At 52.0% G+C, this 22,045-nt stretch overlaps 1 protein-coding gene across 1 annotated transcript; it reads left to right on the top strand.

Moving 5' to 3' along the window:
- Positions 1–47: 47 nt before the first annotated feature.
- CD40 (CD40 molecule) lies at positions 48–10,502 on the top strand. The gene is made up of 9 exons (XM_082430356.1): positions 48–169; positions 3,228–3,306; positions 3,628–3,753; positions 4,031–4,177; positions 4,540–4,633; positions 7,265–7,326; positions 9,136–9,222; positions 9,344–9,372; positions 9,877–10,502. The coding sequence occupies exons 1-9, from the start codon at positions 119–121 to the stop codon at positions 10,042–10,044; spliced, it is 843 nt and encodes a 280-aa protein (XP_082286482.1). The 5' UTR covers positions 48–118; the 3' UTR covers positions 10,045–10,502.
- Positions 10,503–22,045: the final 11,543 nt, after the last annotated feature.

The following is a 22,045-nucleotide window of genomic DNA, read 5'->3' as shown; positions in this document are numbered from 1 at the left end:
GGATTGGTCCCCGAAGACCCCGCCCCTTTCCTGGGAGTGTCCATGGGCTGGGACAGTGGAAGTGGAAGAGACCCGGTCCTGGCGCTCTCTCCTCGCGCCGCCTGGTTCTCACCTCGCCATGGTTCGTCTGCCTCTGCAGTGTCTCCTCTGGGGCTGCTTCTTGACAGCCGTAAGTTGAATTTCTGTTGCGACCAGAGGCGGGAATTTGAGATTAGAGAGTAGGGAATGGGAAAAGAAGCAATACTTCGGGGAGGGGACCTTCCGAGCTGATTTTGGGGGGACAGGAGGGTGGGTGGAAGCTGGGTAAGGTACCCCGGGTCCGGGCTGAATGAGGTGGGCTGCCTCTCTCTCCTCCCAGGTTGGGGTCCCAGGTAGCCCACAGAGGGCGCATAGTGGGGTCGCTGCAGGAAATGTGCCTAGCCAGCGCAGATGGGGTTGGGGTTTTGGGAACCTGAAGCCTTTATCTGGTCAAAAGACTGGAGTCCGGGTCTGCCTCAGAGGCTGGCCACAAAGAGACGGTGAGGGGTTTCAGAAGCGGGAAGGGAGGCCAGCCAAGAGAAGGGGCGGGTCTGGCTAGTTTCCTGTCTCTTTCCCGTTGTGGACAGACGCCAGCCTCTGTGAGTGGTTGTCATCTCCTTGCCAGCTGGGGCTGCCCTTCTTCCAGGGCATCTTGTGGGAACAAGGGATGAGTGTAGAGGCCCAGGTGCTTCTTTGAGAAGGCAAGGAGCTTTGAACACTCCCACCGCCAGCTGCAAATCCTGGGTGATCCAAGTTAGGAGGAATACCCAAGGCTGTGTCTCTGCCTCCTGAATTTAAGACGACATAGGGGACTCTCTGGGGAGCTGAACAGTTCACGGGACCATGAAAGGGCTAGGAGACCAGCAGGGGTTTCTCTAGGCACGAGAGGGGCTCAGATATGCCCAACCAAGCACATCTCCGGGATTTTCAGAGTTCCACACTTGACTCGCTTTTAGTTTAAGTGTATTTTTGTAGTTCCTCATTCTGGAGGCTGGGAATCCCCCAAGTACCCGACTCTCTCATCCCAACCCCTCTGGTCTCCCCCTAACTTTCAAGGGCTGTAGTTTCTGGCATGAAGGCAGGGCAGGAGTGACCCATGAAGTAGGGGATTGGCGGCAAGGGAAGAGGTTCCATGGGGAAGCTGCTTTGGTCCCAGAGCTTTCATTTTCACTCTAAGTAATGGCTCTTAGGGAGAAAGGAGGCAGGAAGAGGGCTCTTGGAGGAGGAGTGGAGAAAAGCCAGGGGAGGTAGGGTGAAGGGTGGTCTTGGTTTCTCAAGAACAAACTCCCAGTTTTAGCTCCAGGTGGAGACTAGGCTGTGGGGCTATTTATTGAGAGCTTCCTGTGGGTCAGGAAGCTTTACACACACTCTAGGTCTGATTTCTTTCAACCGCCGCATTATACAGGTGAGCAAACTGAGGCTCAGAGAGAGAAAGTGTCTTGCCCCAGTCCTCATGGCTAGGTGGAACCTGCATATAAATCTACATCTGCCTGATTCCTGAGCCTGCCTCTCGGATGGTGAGAGTCTCCAAGCCTTGGTCCTAAGCTCCTTTGTGTCAGAGGGATCGAAGCTGTGAAGTGGGAACTGGAGATTGACAGATTTACAGAGGAGGAGCTGTATTTCTCGTGTGTTTGAAAATGGCGTAAAGGACTTTCACTGCTCGGGAGTGTGGTGGGAAAGTCCACAGGCTTGCGGGGAGAACACTCATGGGATAGTGTGTTGTGATGTGATGGTGGGAGCAGTAGCCTTTGCTATTTCCTTCCCCATTTGGGGTCAGATAATTTGCCCACCCAGGTTGAATGAGAGCCACCAATTGGGCAGGATCCTGGACAGCCAGCCAGTTAGCCAGCTTGCTAGGCATCCAAGCAGATACTCACATATGTATGATAATTAAAGCTGCCATTCAATGAGCACCTACTGTGTTCTAGACACTATGCCAGGCCATGTACATCTATTCTTTTTCATCTTCACAACCTAATCTGTGGCGCAGGTATTATTACTCCCATTTTAGAGATGTAGAAACTGAGGCTAAGAGAGGCAAAATAACTAGCTCAGTGTTACAAAGTCAAGATTGGAACCTTAAACTGTTTGACCCTTAAAGCTGTGTTCTTTTCACAGGCTGTTCCCAAAGTGTGGGATGATTTTAGGGAGCACAAGGATATAGAATTAACAACATAGATTCACTTTACAGTTCTCTTTAAAATCCTTTTCATTTTTTCAAGAAGGAAGTCGCTGGAGCTAGAATATAGTTAATACCTCTCAAATGCCTGCTAATCCTCCTTTTTAAACAAAAATCAAGAGCAGGCCTGAGGTAGAGGGCTGTCAGCAAGCAAAGCAATCAGCTGGGGTTTAATAACATCGTTTTGTTTCTGTTGAATTTATTTTTAGGGTTGCCTTTTATTTATGAGAAGTGATACTGGTTTTTCTCTCATGGCAATGATATGAGGTTTACGTTGAAAATAAGTGTATTTAAATGAACAAGAAATAATGAATAGCTTGGGTGGGACCTGGATGTAGTGAAAATAGTGCAGATGAGACTCAAGTTGTTGGAGAGAGGGAGTATTGAAACCTGAGTTCTCATTTGGATTCTATCACTGTGTGACCTTGGGCAAGTGACCCAGCCTTTCTGGTCCTCAGTCTCACCATGTGTAAAGTAAAAGAGTTGGATTTTATTCTTCTGGCTTCTCCATCCTTGCATTTCATGAGGGAGGGATTGGATGATCAGATGATGAGGGGTTGGAGGGAGAAAACATGATGAGGCTTGGAGAGGGGAAGAGGGTGGGGAGCAAAAGAATAGAAGGAAGAGGCCAGGTGCTAAATATAGCCCCAGTCGGGACAAGGACCAGCTGGAGTCAGCCAGCTTCAGGACTCCAGGGGAGATACTGGAGTCCTCATGTGCTTTTGGGTTTTTGGGTAGAGGAAAGACTCAGGAGTCAAGCCAAAAGGAAGATCTGTTTAGTTCAGTGAATATTGTGAGTTTCCAGCGCAATTACTTTGTAAAATACCAGAATGATTCTCTGGGTGCCTTTGTAATCATACTAGTTGGCAGTTTAGTTAAAAACAAACACAACAAATAACATGCAGGCCCTGTTTTTCTGCTTTGGACTTCCACTTCAGTTCTAACCTCTGTCCTGGCTGATTTGCACCTGTCTGCCAAGGCTATATCGGAGATTTCAAGATCCCTTCAAATTGCCCAATTTTGTTTTTAGGTCCACCCAGAACCATCCACTTCATGCAGAGAAAACCAATACGTTACAAACAGTCGGTGCTGTAATTTGTGCCCACCAGGTGAGATGCTAACCCTTTAGCCCCATAGTGGGACCCCTCTTGGTTTGCTGGCAGATACAGACCCCCTGTGTCAATTATAAACTCGTGTCTTGACCCCTGGCATTTTCCATCTCTGCCCCAGGATGTTCTGGGGTCCCTCTCTGCCTACCCAGAACTAGGGTTCCTATCTCTTCTATGTCCCTTACCAGACTATGAAAGTTGGAAGGGTCTGAGACTGTCATCTTTGAATCTCCCTCCCTAAAGCCCAGCCTCATCAGTTTTCAATTCAGTGTCTGACTCATTGAGTTAGCTGGAGCTACCTCATTTCCTGATGTTTTCCAGGACAGAAACTGGTGAACGACTGCACAGAGGTCACCGAAACAGAATGCCTTCCCTGCAGTAAAGGCGAATTCCTAGCCACCTACAGCAGAGAGAAATACTGTCACCAGCACAAATACTGCAACCCCAGTGCGTGGGCTGCTGGGGAAGGGGCACTTGGGAGCTGGGCTGATATTCCAGCTCATTCCTGACAGCACAGCCGTTCTGTTTTTGTTTGTTTTTTTTTTTTATAGCAAGGGTCTGTTCTGATTGGTTAGAGTCTGGGTTGTCTTGGTTGTTACTTAATTTCATTGCCATCCCTACTTGGAAGAGGGTCTAAGAGAAAAAGAACAGGAAGTATGAGGATCGGGACCCCCCAAGCATGGCCAGTAAGGGGTTCCCAACCTTCCTGCCCATCCCTGCACAGACCTAGGGCTCCAGATCCAGAGGGAGGGCACCACGGAAACAGACACCAGTTGCATATGTAATGAAGGCCAACACTGTACCAGTCACACCTGCGAAAGTTGTACCCCGCACAGCTTGTGTCTCCCTGGCTTTGGGGTCAAGCAGATCGGTAAGTGGTCTGTCTGGGAATCAGCTCTAGAGGCAGGAGAGAGGGGGTGAAGGCCAAAGGAGAGGGGCTGGGCAGTGGGCACTCAGCCCTGGCGGGGAGGGACCAACCTACATTGATATCTCCACCAGAGCAGGTGGGAAATAGAAACTTTGCCTTCTGCCTCCTGCCATGGGGATCTGCCTTGAGAGGGCAGTGGGAGAAGTCTTCCTGGGGCCCGCCTGCAGCAGGGAAAGGTATACGCTGTGGCGGGGGGGGGAAGTGCTTAAAGCAGGATGCTGTTCCAGTCCTGCCTGCCTGCCACTTCCCTTGAGAGCCAGACAGGTGGTCCACCATGATGATTATCTCCTCCTCCACCCTCCCAGCTACAGGGGTTTCTGATACCATCTGTGAACCCTGCTCGGTCGGCTTCTTCTCCAATGTGTCATCTGCTTTTGAAAAGTGTCACCCCTGGACAAGGTATAAGGACTCATCCCTTGTGTTTCCTGCCCCAAGAGGGGCATGGGACCTGCTTCCATTCTCTCTGGCCACCTGTCCTTCAGCCCCCTGCTCTCCATGTCCACACACACTCGTACACCTGTAGAACTTCTAGAGTGACCTCGTGGCCAACTAGACAGACACTTTTCAGCATTTCTTGCCTGCTTTCTCTTGGTGGTAATAGATACCGCTGATCTCTGATCTTTGGTGAAGCCCTCCCTTCTTGGGGGCGCCGTGACACCTCTCTTCCATTCCTTGTACCCCTCCTCTGCTCCTGCTTCCTCCTCCTTAACTGGTTTTCTAGGCATTTATTCTAGGCTCTACTCCCCCATCACTTTGCCCGCCTCCCCTGGACCATCTCATCCACACACTTGGCTTCAGCTACCATTGCCCTTGGATGGTTCCCAATCAACGTCTCCTGTTTAGATTTGTCTCCTGGGTCCCAGACTGTCATATCTAACTGCCGAGGGTATACCTCCGTGCAGGCAACCCACAGGCACCTGCCTGCTCCCCACACCTGCTGTGAAAGGCACAAGCATGCCTCTGGGCACCCGTTCCAGGGTTCCCCTTACCCCCATCCCCAAATCAACCACCAGGTCCTGTCCATCTGACCTTCCAAATGTTTTGGGACTCCTCCTCCTTTTCACTTATCCCCACTGTCACCACGTCAGCTTGGGCTTCATCACTGTGGTCTAGATGATGCTTTAGCCTCCTCACCAGCTTCCCTGCCTCTACTCTCTCCCCTTCAGCTGGTTCTCCATCCCTTTGCTGAAGTAAACTTTCCACCATTCATTTTGGATCACGGCACTCCCTGTTTAAAATGCTTCATGGCTCTCTGTGCCTTTAGGATAAAACCCTGAATCCTGTGCGTGGCCTCCGACCTTCTAGCTCCATTTCCTGACCTCTTCCCACATCATGCTGCTTGCAATCCTCTCAACACACTGTTCGTTCTCTTGCATCAACCTTTTCTGCCTGGAATACCTTAAACACACGCCTGATTAACCTTTTACATTTAATTTGAAAAAATGAGTAAGACAGGCATGAGGACAGAAGGCACAAAAGGGCCTCTAGTGATACGCTTCCCTTTCACCCTCAACCATCCAGCAGACACTGGACCATGTGTGTCCTTCTAGAGAGTCTATGCACAGACAAATAAATGCACACACATGCAGACATATTTTTCACACAAATAGTAGCATCCCATATATACTTTGTTATTTGTTTACTGTCTGCCTTCCTCCAGTAGATGGTAAACTCCTTAACTATAGAGACTTGACTTTTTTCATTCCACAGATGCATCCTTATGCCTAGAACAGTGCCTGATGCATAGTAGGTGCTCAATAAATCTTTGCTGATAAATGTTCAATGAGAAAGGGAGGCTCCTTTATGTCATAGAGCCAGAGCACTGGGTTCCAAACTCACTCAGCTTAGAAGGGGTGGGAGTGTGACCCTCATCTGAGCCTCGGTGTCCTCATTCAGAAAATAGGAATGACCTTCATTTTACAAGGTTTGAGGAAAAGACATGTAACGTGCTTCGAAAACTCTTAAGCACTCTTCTGGTGTATGTGCTTTCTTTGAAGCGTCTCTCTCTTTTTCCAGCTTTAGGTGTTTTTTCCTTTGCAATGTCCTTCTCTGTCCATCCCTTTCCATTCCTCCTGGGACCACTTTGGCCCAGTCTTCATCATCTCATGTTTGGACTCTGTCAATGGCCTCCTGGCTGGTCATTTTTCTGTCATTTCTCCTCCTGGGAGCTCTCTGGCCAACTAAGTCCTCTCACAACTTAAGTCATCTGGTTGGATGCTGACATGACCCACTAGCTGAATCCAGTTGAAACCTTCATGGCTGATTATCAGTGATCTGGTTCTAAAGACCCAGTTTTCCAGAGTTTCCTTATACCATCCGGTATGTCACCCACCTAATCCCTCATATCATGTTGTCCTGCTTAAAGAGAATATACTGATGCTCTAAATTTTACATCCCTCAAGGGCCTACTCAGCTCTGACTTCCCCAGGGAAGTCTTTCTGGATGACCCTCAAACCAGAGATTCTCAGCTGAGCAGTTTTCTCCCCCAGGGGACATTTGACAGTATCTGGAGACATTTTGGTTGTCACAGCTGGGGAGGAGAAGGCTACTAGCATCTAGTGGGTAGAGGCCAGGGAAGCTGCTAAACATCTTACAATGTACAGGACAGGTCCCACCACAGAAGAAGGATTATGTGGCCCCCAAATGTCAGTAGTGCCGAGCTTGAGAATCCCCCACCATCCCTCCATTCCAGCCATTGTGGATTCTGTCTCCTCTTCTCTGAACAATCCCCTGTTCACGTGAGCCTGTATCACAAAGCTTGGCCCTCATCAGAGACTCTCCTTACTCCTTCAAGACATACCATCATCTTTCCTCTGCACTCACGCGTTCCGTAAGAACAGAGTCTGTGTCATGCCCATAATAAACAGCCCAGGAGGGTGCACATAATATGTGCTCAGTGAACATGGACTTGTTGGTTGTTGGCTGTCTCCCTCTGGGGTTGGAAATCGCATGGTTGGGGAAACTTAATGTCTCTTTCTTTGTGTGTGTGTGTGTGTGTGTGTGTGTGTGTATACACGTGTCTGTACACAGCTGCGAGAGCAAAGGCCTGGTGGAACAACACGCAGGGACTAACAAGACAAATGTTGTCTGTGGTGAGTCCTGGAGAACGGGCCCCGGCAGCAGGCTAGGAAGGTGGGGAGCTGAGGGGAAGACTGGGGCACCTGGAAGCACCGGTAGGGAAAGAGGGAGGGGAGGTAAAGCAAGAGGAGGAGCAGTTTGGAATTGTGGCAACCAGCTCTGCCACTTATCTGTGGAGCCTGGGCAAGTTACTCCCCCCCGCCCCGAGCCTCAGTTTCTTCATCTGTGAAATGGGATACTACCACCTCCCTTAAAAGGGTGGTGTAAGTACCTGGCATGGGTTCTGGCACTTTGGAGGTGCTCCCTCAATGCTATTCTGCTACCCTGCACATTGAGGACCAGCATGGTGTGACTCTGTTTCCTCTCAGGGCCGTAGTTTTTTTTTTTTTGGCTGCACCACGCGGCTTGCAGGATCTCAAGTCCCTGACCAGCGATCAAATCCAGGCCACAGCAGTGAAAGCCCAGAATCCTAACCTCTAGGCCACCAGGGAACTCCCTCAGGGCCTCAGTTTTGATTTTAGAATTAGGAGGTTGGCATACAGCACAGGTCAGACTCACATAACTACAGGGATTAGGCAGGATCATGTTAATGAGTGAAAAGATCAGGGGTAAGAAAAATATACTCTTTTCTTTTTCTTAAAATTCACTTTCCTCTTGGCAGAGCTGGGACTAAAGTGAGGTGAGGGAGGCACTTGCCTTGGGCACAATATTTAAGGGGGTGCCAGAAAAATGCCGTAATCAAGATAACTATTTGATGCAATATAAAAAAAATCAAAATTAATGCAAAAAATCCATAATGAACAGAATAGCAACATTTTAAATAAAGACAGGATCCAACCCTGTATTTGTACAACCTTGTCTCACTTGCCTCACCCTAATCCCATCCCTGGTTCCAATAAAACTTTATTTAAAAAAACAGGCAGCTGGCCTGTGGGCCAGACTTTGCTGATATGATTTTTTAAAACATGACATTAAAATATGACTTATCTTGATTACTGAGTTTTTAAAGAAAATATTTATTTATTTATTTGGCTGCACTGGATCCTGTGTTACGGCACACAGGATCTTTAGTTGCGGCATCCGGGACTTTTAGTTATGGCATGCAGGGTCTTTTAGTTGCGGCATGTAAGTTGGCGTGCAGGCTCTTAGTTGTGGCATGTGGGATCTTAGTTCCCTGACCAGGGATGGAACCCGGGCCCCCTGCATTGGGAGTGCAGAGTCTTAACCACTGGACCACCAGGGACGTCCCAATTATTGAGTTTTTTTGGTGTCCCCTTAAATTTTGTCCTGAGGCAGTGCTTCACTCGCCTTACCCTAGTCCTTACCCTGTCTCTTGGTCTTTTTTTCATTTTCCCATTTAGAATAGAGACTTAGGCACAAGAAATACTTTCCCTTCTCCTCCATTCTTCTATAACAAAGGCAATGTTACAGACATAAATGATGCTGGGCCTTGGTATTGGGCAAAGAGTAGGGAGGGGTGGGAGTGTAGTGACCCGGTGGAGACAACCATCACCACTCAGTTCTGGCCAATGGGTGCCATGTGGGCTGCTGGCCCACTAGGGCTGGATCTTCCAAATTTGCAAGAGAAATTAGATATCCAGATTTTAAATATACAATCTCCCAATTTAAAAATGTTGGCAAATATTTAAAAAAAGGAAAAAAAATGTGCCAGTCACACGAAAGACATCTGCTGGCCACATTTTACCAGGGGCCACCTGTTTGAAACTTCTGATATGGATGAGTTTAGACACTGAAGTCCAGCAAGGTGCAGCAGCTTTGGGAAGGGCGGTGGGGAGCCATCACTGAAGTCTTGATCTCTCCAGGTTTCCAGAATCGGACGAGAGCCCTGGTGGTGATCCCCATCACGATGGTGATCCTGTTCACTGTCCTGCTGGTATCTACCTGTATCGGTGAGTCCCCAGGTGGGGAGGTGATGGGGGAGGAGGCAGCACAGGGTACAGTTGACGGGTCACCTGTTTCCTGATCTGGCCTCAGTGACTCCCCATCCTATATGTTTTTCTCTCTCTCTAGGAAAGATGATCAAGAAGCAGGAGACTAAGGTAGGTCACCCTGGGGAACCGGCTCAGTTTTGTCAGACTGGAAAGAAAGGCTGATTCATTGTTGCCTATATGGCAGAAAAATTGATTCAAGGTCTGTTCCCTCGCCCCCTCCCCTGTGCTCCAGGACTCTTCCCCTTCTCTCCCTCAGCATCAGCCTTTTTCATCTCCTGAGCTCACCTTCCCACAGAGCTGCCCCAGCAGCACCACTGGCAAAGTCTGACATTTGCTCTTCTTTCCTGGCATTGGATATGTGGGGGAACTGCATCTTTGGGGCCTTGGTGTGGGATCCATGGGTGGGTGATGGAGGGACACTTCCTTAACCCTACTGGCTCCTACTACGGAAGCTTCTTGACACCCTCAGTGTGGCCAGCAGGGGGCAGGACGCACCCATGGAATGAGCACTGACCCTCCGTTTGGGAAAGGGGAAAGGGTGAGGAGTGGGATCGCTTCCAAGGAAGGGCTCAGAAATGTTGCTAGGGGTAACCCCAAGCCTTGCCTCCCCAGGTCCTGCACCCTAAGGCTGAAAGGCAGGATCCTGTGGAGACGATTGATCCAGAGGATTTTCTCGGCCCCCACTCCACCCCTCCGGTGCAGGAGACCTTACACTGGTGTCAGCCGGTCGCCCAGGAGGATGGCAAAGAGAGCCGCATCTCCGTGCAGGAGCGAGAGTGAGGCTGTGTGTGCCCAGGAGCGTGGTGGCACCGGCATGTGGGCACGTGGCTGGAGAGCCTGGGGCTGCTGCTGGTGAGGGGGACAGACCCCCTCTGCCTGCACCCCTGAGGTCCAGAAACAGTTCACCTCGGGGAACCTTTCACCCCAGCCGTGGAGCCCATTCAATCTCCCAACTTGATTTCAAAGATGGTAACAAAACTTTGGGGAGGCCATACAATGGTATCCACCAAACCTTCCAACCCAGCGGTTCGGTGCCGACAGATGTAACGCGGTGGCTTCTGTGAGCCCAGGAGGCATATGCGTGGATACACATCGCAGCACTGTTTGTGACAGTGAGCAACTGGAAGCTGCTTAACTGTCCATCAACAGGGGACTGGCTAAATAAAACTGTAATATATTTATGCAACAGGATCTTGAAAACACTGTCATGGGGGAATAAACAAAAGCAGGTTGTAGAATGGTGGGCATGGAAACTTTTTTTTTAAAGCAAGTAACCCAAAACAATATATCTTCTACAGATATGTGTATAAACATAGCATATGTTATATATGTCGGTATGCCAGGGGGTTTCTGGAAGGACACACAGAACATGCTCAGCTCAAAGAATTGTAATGTCTTGGTTGGGGAAGAAGGGTCCGGGGGAGGGTTGGTTAAAGAAAGATTTGACTTTCCCATAATGCTTCATTTTTTTCCCCAAAAGGAGAGTGAATTCACAGACTGCTTATGTAATTAAAAAGTCATCAAACATGTAAAAAGAAAAAAGGGGGCGGACATGCTGGGTGACATGAGCTGCTTCACATGCTGTCAGGCTCACAGAATGAGGGCACTTTCTGAGGATAAATAAGGACGTCCCCCAGGCTGCTGCCCTTCTAAGGCGGTTTCCACATGCACTCACGTTTGGCATCATGTTTGCAAAGGGTTTTCCCCGTGTGATTCACATTCACAACAGTAGCCTTCGGGGCAGGCAGGGCCAGCATCCCTCCTTTCCTCCCCCTTTAACAGAGGTGGAAGTGGAGGCCCAGAGAGGTGAAGTAATTTATCTATGGTCACACAGCCGTTCAGAGTGGTGCCCCTCAGAGCTCCCCACTCCTAGTCCTATGCTGCTTCTCCCAGCCCCACCTGCTCTCTGGAGCCTACATCGGTAGCCCCTTCCCAGGGAGCTCCTGGGCCTCCTACCTCCTTTTGACCTCCCAACTGCTACAGGAGCTGCTGCTTCTCGGTCAGATGGTGCCCCCTTCCCCCTAAGCAGTATCTTAGGATAAAAATAAACCGTCCTGTTCTCTTTTCCTGCTGTGCCAACTGAGGAGGAGCCTGGCCAGGAGGAGCAGCAGATGGAGTGGGGACAGAGGGGAGGGCAGGGGAGGGGAGAGGGGGAGGTTGTAGGGCAAGAAGGGGAGGGAAGAGGATCGCAAAGCCCCAGCACAGAGATTCCTGGTGAGGATGAGGCCAGGCTGGTTCACCCCAGGGATCTCACCCTAACCCCGCCTTCGTGAGAAGCTGCTTCGGATTTCCCAACATGTCCTGCCACCTGGAGGGTGAGCGTGGAGAGGGCTTGCCCCAGTGGAGGCGGTGAGGGCAGCTGAGAGCCAAGGGAGGGGCACCTGGCTTGGCAGGCTTCCCAGAAGAGAACCATTTGGATGCACCAGGGGGAGACGTCTGCTTTAGAAAGCAGGGCGAAGTGGTGGTGGTGTGGAGTGGGGGGAGGGGAGCTCTGGGACCTCACCTTTATCCTCTACCTAGAGTCTAAAATGCTAGTGTTACTTCTGTACATGACAGTATGGTGGAAAGAGACAAAAGACCCATCTCTGCTACCTATTTTCTGTGTGGCTTTGGATAGGTCACTTTCACCTTTTGGCGTCTCAGTTTGCTCATCGGGCACATGGAGACAATACAACGGGCAGACGCTATGGGTGCCTCCTTCGTTCTCCATCTTGAGCATGTATCAGAACCACCTATAAGACTTGTTAAAAGACAGATTGCTGGGCCCCACCTCCAGGGTTTCTGATTCAGTAGGTCTGGGATGGAGTCCAAGACTGTGCATTTCTACAAGTTTCCCAGGTGAAGCTGCTGGTCCAGGGATCACACTTTGAGAACGACCACCCTTGGCATTCACATTTCTTGATAAGCAGTCGCTTTCCGATTGCAAGCACTTGGGATTGCTTACCTCGGGGCTTTCCTTGGTTTTATGTTATTTATTTATTTGGTTGCGCTGGGTCTTACTTGCGGCAGGCGGGCTCCTTAGTTGCGGCTTGCTGGCTCCTTAGTCGTGGCATGTGGACTCCCAGTTGCGGCATGCACGTGGGATCCAGTTCCCGGACCAGGGATCGAACTCGGGCCCCCTGCATTGGGAGCGCGGAGTCCTAACCACTGTGCCACCAGGGAAGTCCCTCCTTGGTTTTAAAAACATGCTTGGTGTAGGTGTAGGGCAGGTAAGATGTACCTGGGAGGGCTTCTCTGGTGGCGCAGTGGTTGAGAATCTGCCTGCCAATGCAGGGGACACGAGTTTGAGCCCTGGTCTGGGAAGATCCCACATGCCACGGAGCAACTGGGCCCATGAGCCACAACTACTGAGCCTGCGCGTCTGGAGCCTGTGCTCCGCAACAAGAGAGGCCACGACAGTGAGAGGCCTGCGCACCGCGATGAAGAGTGGCCCCCGCTCGCCGCAACTAGAGAAAGCCCTCTCACAGAAACGAAGACCCAACACAGCCAAAAATAAAAAAAAAAAAAAAAAAAAAGATGTACCTGGGAGAGCTAATGCCCCAAATACTCTCAACCAAATAGGAGTGAAAGTTGGAGGATACATGACCCAGCTTCCTTGCCCTTGGGAGGGACAAATCTGAGGTGTGTTCTATACTGTCTCCTAGGTTCCCTAGAGGGCTCGAGCCACAGATGCCCTCTGCATGGCTGTCTTCCCCTCCCTGTGTCATTCTCTACCACCCCACTGGTGCTTCCTGGGTTCGACTCCCCCGTAAACTACCTGCATTCTTTCCTTGTTGCAGAGTCTGCTTTTGGAGAAGTCCCCCACTAAGAGTCAGCAGAGGTCAAGCATGAGAAGGTACAATTTTGTATATCTTGGCATCCCCAACAAAGAGAAAGGGTTGTTATTCTTGGCACCTATAGCAAGTTCTGGGTTCTAAATGGAGCTCAGCCAGGAACCTTCTGTGTGACCTTGGGAAAGCTGCTCTCTGGTTCTGAGCTTTTTTTCCCCCAGATGTGATGAAGGGTTGGGAGTCTACAAGTTCTAAGGATCTTGCCAATTCTAAAAATAAGGCGATCAGCCCACTGTAGGGTCTGCTCTGGCCTGTGGATGAATGGGTGGGTGTGAGGCTCACAATAGCCAGAAGGTGGCGCCAAAGTAATGCCCGAAGACCCTGGCGTCTGGCTTTTGCCAACTCTCATTTCCTCCCTCCACCATCCATCCGCCTGAGCCTCCTGCGATCTCTACTAACTTCATCCGTTCCCCAGGTCTCCCTCTCCACTGCTTCCTTCCTTTTAACAAGCATCAGCTGCATTCCTACTGTGGCCTCTCGCCGAGCTAGGGTTGTGCATGACAGCACGAAGAATGCACATGGGCAGAGAGCTCACTATGCGCTAGGCACAGTCCTAAGAACTTCACATGCATTGTCCAAGTCCGTAGGACAACCCTGCATAAGGCACCGTCTCTTCTAACGCCCATTTTACAGATGGGGCTCAGAGGCTAAATGACTTGCTAAGGTCGGAAGAATTAGAGCTGGGATTTGGACCTAACTAGGTTGATCCAAAAACCTTTGCTTCTTACCCACTCAGCGAGTAAAAAAAAACAGGCACATGTAATCAGGCCGTTAAAAGACAATGTGACTGCCCAGGAGGAGCGAAAGCCCAGGGCAGGAGCAGCTAACCTCTAGGACAGCGGTTATAAACTCAGCGGAGCACACAGGAGCTGGAAAGTGAGGCAGGCCGGGTCAGGAGGAGTCAGGATGGCACAGACTCTGGCAAAGCGGCGAGGCTCTGCCCGTTTTGGTGGGGCAGCATCTATGGATTCCTTCTGATGGCTGCCCTCCAGGGATGAGAGTTATGTATTGCTGGGGATCCAGATTTCTATGTGAAATCTCCCAATGTTTAAATGCTACCGATCCTAAAAATTAAAAAAAAAAAAAAAAAAGAAAAGAAAAACCAACAACTCTGTGAGAACCCAAGAAAGCATGTCACGGAGGGTTGGAATTAAAAGAGACTGGGAATTTCATTGTGTCCGACACTTTTGTTTTCTATATGGGGAAACTGAGGCCCTGGAAGGGTCCAGAGCCAAGTTAGGCAACATGTCCTCGGCAGGTTGTCTCTTTTCTCTGCACCCCATCTGGGAGGCTGCAGAGAGCTCCTTAGGCTCCAGCCTGCGACCCTGGTTAACTGGGTCTATACAGCGTTCTTTTTTTTTTTGCGGGGCATGTGGGATCTTAGTTCCCCAACCAGGGATTGAACCCACACCCCCTGCAGTGGAAGCACGGAACCTTAACCACTGGACCACCAGGGAAGTCCCTGGTTAACTGGGTCTAAAGCATTGAAACTCTAGGACTGAGGGGCTGGGGCTGAGCTGGGTGTAGATGTCCTCTTAATCCTATGACACCCCCCATCTCAGCCCCCCAGGCATGCACTCACATACTCTCGTCTTAAGCCTTCAGGGCCCTGTGGTCGATTCCTTGGGCAGCAGAAGTTATTAAAGACTCTGCCCCGAAGGATTTCTCTCCCCACCATGATTCTGGCACAGAAAATTACAAACCCACCGCAGGGGTGGGGAGATACAGTTTTAATTTGAAAAAAAAGGAAAAAATACCCAGGCTGTGGTCCTGGAGTCTGGGGGATGGGGACGCTCATGGCGGGGGCGTGTTCTCTGGGACATGCAGTGTTGCTGCTGGGGCTTCGTGTTGCTCAGTAAAATCAGTGAGCAGCTTTCGCCCAGACAGACGACGGGGCCGGGGCGGCGGCGGGGGGGCCCTGCTTCTCTATTGCAGTCCCCCCTCCCAGTCCCTGGGGGCTCTCTGCCTCTCTCCTGCTGACTGGCACATCCCGCTGGGCCTTGGAGCCCAGCTAGTTCCCTGCCACCTCCTGGCTCCAGGACCCCCTCCCACCTCCTGGCTCCAGGACCCCCTCCCACCCTCTGCAGTCTCTGCCCCTCCCCCATCGACCACCGCCTTTCCCTTCTCCCAGCCCTCGCGTCTCACCCTGGTTCTCTTCTGAACAAGTACTATTGTTTGGGCTAATCACAAAAGTCATACCTGTGCGTTGCACCCCCTGCGCCCCCAATCCAAGCAACACACGGGAAAATCAGTCCCCCTGTAAGTCCTCCGCACCCCCCAACCGCGAGCTACAGGTCCCTCCAGACTTGTTTTCTGTGCCAAAAATATTTTTTCAACTTGGGCTGTTATTACATACACTGTTTTGTAAGCAGCCTTCTTTGCTTAGCTGTGTACGGCAGACATCTCTCCATGCCTATAAATATAGATCGACAACGTGCTTTTTAACTGCTGCATAGGATTCCATTGTCCAGCTGGAGCCTTGATTTAAGTGAAGGCTCCATATTGATGGACATCTAGGCGGCTTCTCTCTTTTCCTCTTGAGCCCCTTCCTGCTTCTACGGCGTCTCCCCCACCCCTCCGCTTCCTCTTTCACTCTCCCCTCCTCTCCTGCCTTCATCGCCAGCGTCTGGCCCTCCCCATTCCCTCCAAGCCTTCGGCCCCCTGCGGAGGGGTTGGGGGTCACTGGTGTTTAACACCCACTCCCCACTCCCCACCCCCCACCCCCGTGTCAGACATGTGCCATCTCATCAGTGAGCGTGTCCCCCCAAGTGAGGCAGACAGGAGCCACAGTGGCAGTGAGAGGCCTAATTGAATGTAACTAATTAGTCACTCCTTTAAATGGGCCTGGGAGGGACAGAATTACTCACTCTGAACTGGGGAGACAGGGAACTGGCCGGCTGGCAAACAAATCCTGGGGCCTGTGGAGCCAGCTCTCCTTGGAATACTAATTAGGCAGGAGTGCCGGGATCAAATCAGGAACCCAGCCGCCTCTCCCGTGCCCCTCCCATCCGGGAAGCCGGGGATCCGGAGGAGAAACGAATACCACATGTGAATCTAATTGCAGCCCTGACCCATCCTGGACCCTGGAAGGGTTACTATGGGGGCTGGGGGCTGGGGGCTGGGGGACATGAAATGCTGAGCCTTCAGCCCTCAAGGAAGGCAGGGGGCTAGAGTTTCATGTGGGGAGAGGCAGGAGGGCCCAGCAGCGCCTGGAGGGATGTGCCGGGGTGAGGGTGAACAGCAAGAAACCTCAGTCCCACCTGGAGCTGTGGGGACCCAGCTGGCTCCCAGGAGGGTCCCCTTTGCTCCCAGGCTACCAGGGCCAGACTGTGTGCTAAAGACCGATGGCCACAATCCTCACGGCAGCTCTCCTGGGTGGCAGGCTCCTTATCTAAGCTGAGGAACACTGAGGCTGGGAGAGGGGAAGTGAGTGATTCATCCCGGATCAGAGCCAGCGGGGGCCAAGCTGGGGCTCAGCCCTCTTTAGCTACCAAGCTTGAGTTCCTAGCACTGAGAATGACCCAAACCTCATTCCTGACAAATTAAAATGTCTGTGGGGTGGGGGGGGGTGGGTGGGATGGTAATAGTTCAGGTGTTGGTATTTTTTAAGAGCTTCTTAGTGATTCAAAGATTCTACCAGGACTGAAAACCACTGGTTAGACCTTAGTTCCCTATGAGTGTCTGCTCTGGGTGGTAGGGGGAGGTGAAGGAAGAACACCTGAATGTGGCCCCAGGCGGCTCTATTCTGGGCAGCTCCTGCAGGTCAGAGGTGAGGCTATGGGGAGATGCAGAAAGGAGAGTGAAGGGGTGTGTGTGTGTGTGTGTGTGTGTGTGTGTGTGTGTGTGTGTGTAGTCATCATGATTCTTCCATTAATGTGCCAGGCACTTCTCACACATGATTTCATTTGATCCTCACAACAACCCTTTGAAGGGGTATAGTTATCCTTAGAGCTGAACAAGGTGAGGCTCAGAAAGGTTGAGTAAGTGGCCCAAGGAAACACAGCACAGCCAGTATCCCGAATCCCGTGCTCCTTTCTCTTATGCGGCTTTGATTCTGCTATTGCATTTGGGATCTCTTCTCTAGCAGGTGTTAGTGTGGGTGTGCTACTGTTCTCTCTCTGTGTGTATGCTTGTTAGATGTGTGTGTATGAGCGTGCTTTTCCCCCCCAAAAGGGGCTAGCTGTTCACAAGCCTCCCACTCCCGCCCAGCACAAAGCCTCCTGCTGACCAGTGAGAGGAAGGAGGAGAGGGCACAGCCCCTGCTTCTTGTCCCCTTCCCCGCCCAGCCCCCCCCCCAACCCCGCCAGCTCCAGTGCCCAATCAGGAGACAGCCTCCCCTCGCAGCTGGGGGCTGGTGAGGGGCAGGGGAAGGCGGGTCATCCTGCCAGCCGAGTGACAATCAGCCTTGTTTGGAACAAATGTGGAGAGAAAACCCTCCATAGTTCTGGGCAGGGAAATTCCCCCTTCCCCATGAATGTGCCGCCCCCTCTCCTGCCCCCGGCGAGGGTGGCAAGGAGAGATGGATGATAGCCAGGCACACTCACTCCTCTCCACCCACCCTCTCTAAGTGCAGGGGACTCCATGGGGGCTTCATAGCGGGGCAGTACATTTATGAGCCCAACCCAGATTCCCCAGTCACCTCACTGGCCGATCCATCTTTCTGGAGTCAGGGATGAAATGAAATTATGGTGAAATAAATCTACAGACGATGAAGGCTCTGGCAGGGTGAAGGCAGCAAGGGTGCGAGGGGCAGAGGAAGCTGGGGCTCAGGTGGGAGGGCCGTGGCCACCCCCGCTTGGCTGAGACCCAGAGAGGGGATCCTGCTGACTTTCCTTCCCGTTGAGGTCTTTGGCTGGGGTGGGGCAGCTCTGTTCCACCTCTGCTTCCAACTCTCTTTTGAAGCCCCTTGCCCAGCCAAGACTCTTACCCACGAGACTGGATGCAGGACCCTACCGCTATGAGGCCCTGAGTCACCGGTACGTCCAGACCCCCAGAGTCAGAGAGATAGGCAGGGCGACCTGAAGAGGGCATCTGGACTGGGGGAGGGTGAGGGCTGGAGGCAACAGAATCAGGGCCGGGATCGTGGTCCTGGGTGCTGCGCCACATCTTCAGTTGTCCACCTGGAATCGTATGCAGGGACCAATGAGAAGGGCCCTCGGAAGACCAGGTCCTTGGAGACCTGCTGCTGTGCCAGGTGTTAACTCTTTAATTTCTGGGAATGAGGAGAGAGTCAGGGAAGGGATCAGTGTTGAGGGGGGCTGCTTGGCGAGCTTGGGGCAGCACCTAGTTACCAGTACGTTTGGCAGTACAGTGGACCCTTGAACAATGTGGGGCTTGGGAGCGGCCACCCTCTACGCAGTGGAAAATCCAAGTGTAACTACAGTTGGCCCTCCATACTCGCGATTCCGCATCCAAAGATTCAACCAATCTCGGATCGTGTAGTACCATAGTATGCACTGATTGAAAAAAATCTGCGTATTAGTGGACCTGTGCAGTTCAAACCCGTGTTGTTCAAGGGTCAGGTGTGGCTCAGTATGTTCGCATCCCCTATAGCAGGATGGTGGGTTCCAGCTGAGCGCCAGTCTTGGAGCAGGGCAAGGGTTTGAGGCAGCAGCTCCCCAAAGCTCCGTGCTCCCTCTCTCTCCCCCCTGGCTGGCAGTGTCTGGGTCCCCTCCCCAAAGACCCTGCATGACCGCTGGCCTTTAGGCCACTGAGCCAGGGGATGAGCCCAGGGCTGAAGGGCACGCAGGGACTCGTCAAGCCCAGATGGCTGGAGCCTTCCTGCCTCCCCCCACCTGCACCTCAGCCAGCTCTCAGGGGATCCCCCCCTCCACCCTGAGCATTGAGCTGGAAGTGGACGCAGCCAGCTGGCTGGGATGCGATCATCCGGCCTCCTGAGCAAGGCCAGCTCTTGCCATGGGAAACGGTGAGAGTCAAGGCTCTGCAGCGGTCACTGGGCAGAATGGGCCATCCCCTGCTCTCCCTGATCTTGTCCTGGGACTCCCCTCCACCTCCTCTTCCCAGGAAGGGGCACAGTGACTCTGGGGGATGGTAAAGTCCAGACAGCCTGACCATCGTTTCGGGCTGGGTGGGGGGGCCTGGTGAGTGAGTGCAGCCCCGAGGCAGCAGGGCGGGGGTGGAGCCAGACGCAGCCAGCTCTGGAAAGGAGATTTGTGCTGTTATCTATGCTCGCTCAGGCTGAGGGCCTTGGGCATTAACTAACCTATCCAAGGAGTTAAGAAGTGGGGAGGGGCCTGCAAGCAGAGGGGTAGCAGGAGCTGAAACACAGGCTGGAGTGGATGGAGCACCTGCTGGAGTTTGTGTGTGGGTCCCTGGGGGGGTTTGTATTTGTGCCTTTTTGTCTCCCAAAGTGTGTATGTGTTTTCCTGGTTTATGTGGATGTCCTTTTTTTTTTTTTAACATCTTTATTGGAGTATAATTGCTTTACAATGGTGTGTTAGTTTCTGCTTTATAACAAAGTGAATCAGCTATACATATACATATATCCCCATATCTCTTCCCTCTTGCATCTCCCTCCCTCCCACCCTCCCTATCCCACCCCTCTAGGTGGTCACAAAGCACTGAGCTGATCTCCCTGTGCTCTGCAGCTGCTTCCCACTAGCTGTCTATTTTACACTTGGTAGTGTATATATGTCCATGCCACTCTTCACTTTGTCCTGGATGTCCTTTTAAAATGCGTGCGTGAGTGCTTTGCTTCCCGTTCATGTGTTGATATTCTCTTTTGTGTGTGTGTGTGTCCGTGTGTGTGTACACAAGCACACACTCCCAGTGGTTTTGTCTGTACATGCCCCAGTCATACCCCAGCCCCCTCAGCAGCCTGCAGGTCCAGACACAGCCTAAGAGACAGAGCCAGGGGGGCAGGGCACCCAGAGGGCGGTCTGGGGAGAGCTGGGCCCTGGAGGTGGCCCTGGCCTGGCAGGGAACAAAGGGGCAATCAGTTGAGAGGCCATGAGAGTGCTGGCTGATTGAGGAAGAGGAATCAGTGAGGAGCCTCCCAGGGCCCTGCAGGGGGGCAGGCGTGGGGGGCCTGGCATCCTGATTAGGGAGCAGGCTTCACCTGAGCCGCAGGCAGCCCGGGGCGGGCGGTGGGTTGGGGGAGCCGAGGGATGAGCCAGGGACAAACCACAGCAGGGCCTAAGCTGAGGACCTGGACTGATGACCGGGGTCACCGGGGATGGCGAGACAGACTATAAAGAACAGACGTCACCATGACCCTAGCAGCTCCCACCTACCCAGAGCTCTCGGTGGGCCTGGCGATGGACCAGGCATCTGTCAATCAATCCTCACAACATGGAGGCAGGTTCAATCATCAGCCAGGCTCCTGAATGAGGAAACTGGTGCTCAGAGCCGTGAGGGAATGCACAGCCACTAATCCAGGTTGGCTTGATCTCAGAGCCCTCCTGTTACCTTTATGCCACCATCCATGACAGTCCCCAGCCCTCTGCTGTATCACCACTGGGGAGAAGTTATAGGGAGACATTGTAGGGACAGAAAAAGAGGGATTTCTGAACCAACCTGACCAGCAAAGCAGACTGACCTGGGAGGTGGTGAAACTCCCATTGCTGGAGGTATGCAAGGAGCGGCTCACTGACGAAGGGCTTCCTTGAGGGATTAGGAGGTTGGGTTCCATTTTCTCCATCACTGTAATATGGACTTGAGTCAGAGCCCCTAGGTTGGAATCCTCACTGTGTGACCCTGGGCACCTTGCTAGCCCTCTCTGTGCTTCAGTTTTCTCATCTGTGAAATGGAGGGGTTAAATTCTAACACTGCATGTTAGGCGTGTGGCAGAGTGGGAAAGGATGGGGGTGTGGGGGTGGGGATCAGAGAGAGCTGGGGGAAAGGAGGGCCTTAAGATGAACAGAAAGTAAGGTGGAAATGCAGGGGTTGGTTCTGAGGATTTTGAGGGGTTAGGCTCAGGTGACGTCACCTGAAGATCCCTAAGGCTCCTCTGCTTCAGACCAGACCTCACATCTCTTTTCAGGGCCGTTACTCCTCCCTCCCTCCCTGCTTTTCCTGCCCAGTTTCTCCTCCTCTATTCCATTCTCCATCCCCATTAATTTGACCACGTCACCCCCTCATCCACAGCCTTCGATGACTCCCCTTTGCCCAGGGAAGTGATTCTCCAAGTGCGCCAGGAGAACCCAGGGAGTTGGGGGATAATCTTAGGTGGTTCACGATCTGGGGTTCCTTTGAGACTTTCCAGTTCTCTTTCAATGCCAAGGAGGACATCTCCGTTGGTGGTGGTTTGTCTCCCACACCTTTTACCAAAGGGAGATCAGGCTCAGACTCAGAGCCATCAGCAAGCAATTGCCTCTGTTCGAACTCAATACCACCGATGTGTTTTCAAACTAGGTTTCTCCAGCCACTTCCTTCTTCTCAAAACGCCTCTCCTCTTGGCTCCTCAACTGCACGTTTTCTTCTTTGTATCCACTTCACTGGCTGCTTCTCCCCAGTGTCCTGGATTGTCCTCTGGGGCTGGGCCCCTAAAGCTCATGTACCTTCAGGCCCCTTCTTGTCTGGGGCTCTATCCAGTCCCGTGGACTTCAACACCACCAGTGAGTCCCAAACATTTCTCTTCAGACTCAGAGAAATGTCCAGCTGCCTTCTTGACATCACCACTCAGACGTCCATCTCTACCTAAAAGTCCAAAATGGAACTCTAGTTACCCCACACCTCTGCCTCCCCTCTTGCCTGCCCTGTTGCAGGAGATGCTTAAACCTCTAGGGGTTATCCTTGGTTCCTCTCTCTTTCTCACCTGCCACACCCAATCCATCAGCTAGACCTGTCAACTTTACCTGCAGAACATATTCTGAAACAGCCACTTCCCTCCATGGCTTCTTGCCCTGGCCCAAGCCATCGTCATCCCTCACCTGCATGTTACAGTCATGTCCCCACTGGTCCTGCTGCTTCCACCTTGCACCCCTACAATC

The sequence above is a fragment of the Balaenoptera physalus genome (assembly GCF_965194825.1).
Source record: "Balaenoptera physalus genome assembly, chromosome: 16".
Lineage (NCBI taxonomy): Eukaryota > Metazoa > Chordata > Mammalia > Artiodactyla > Balaenopteridae > Balaenoptera > Balaenoptera physalus.
Note: the sequence above shows the minus strand (reverse complement) of the source record. Positions and strands in the feature narration are given on the sequence as shown.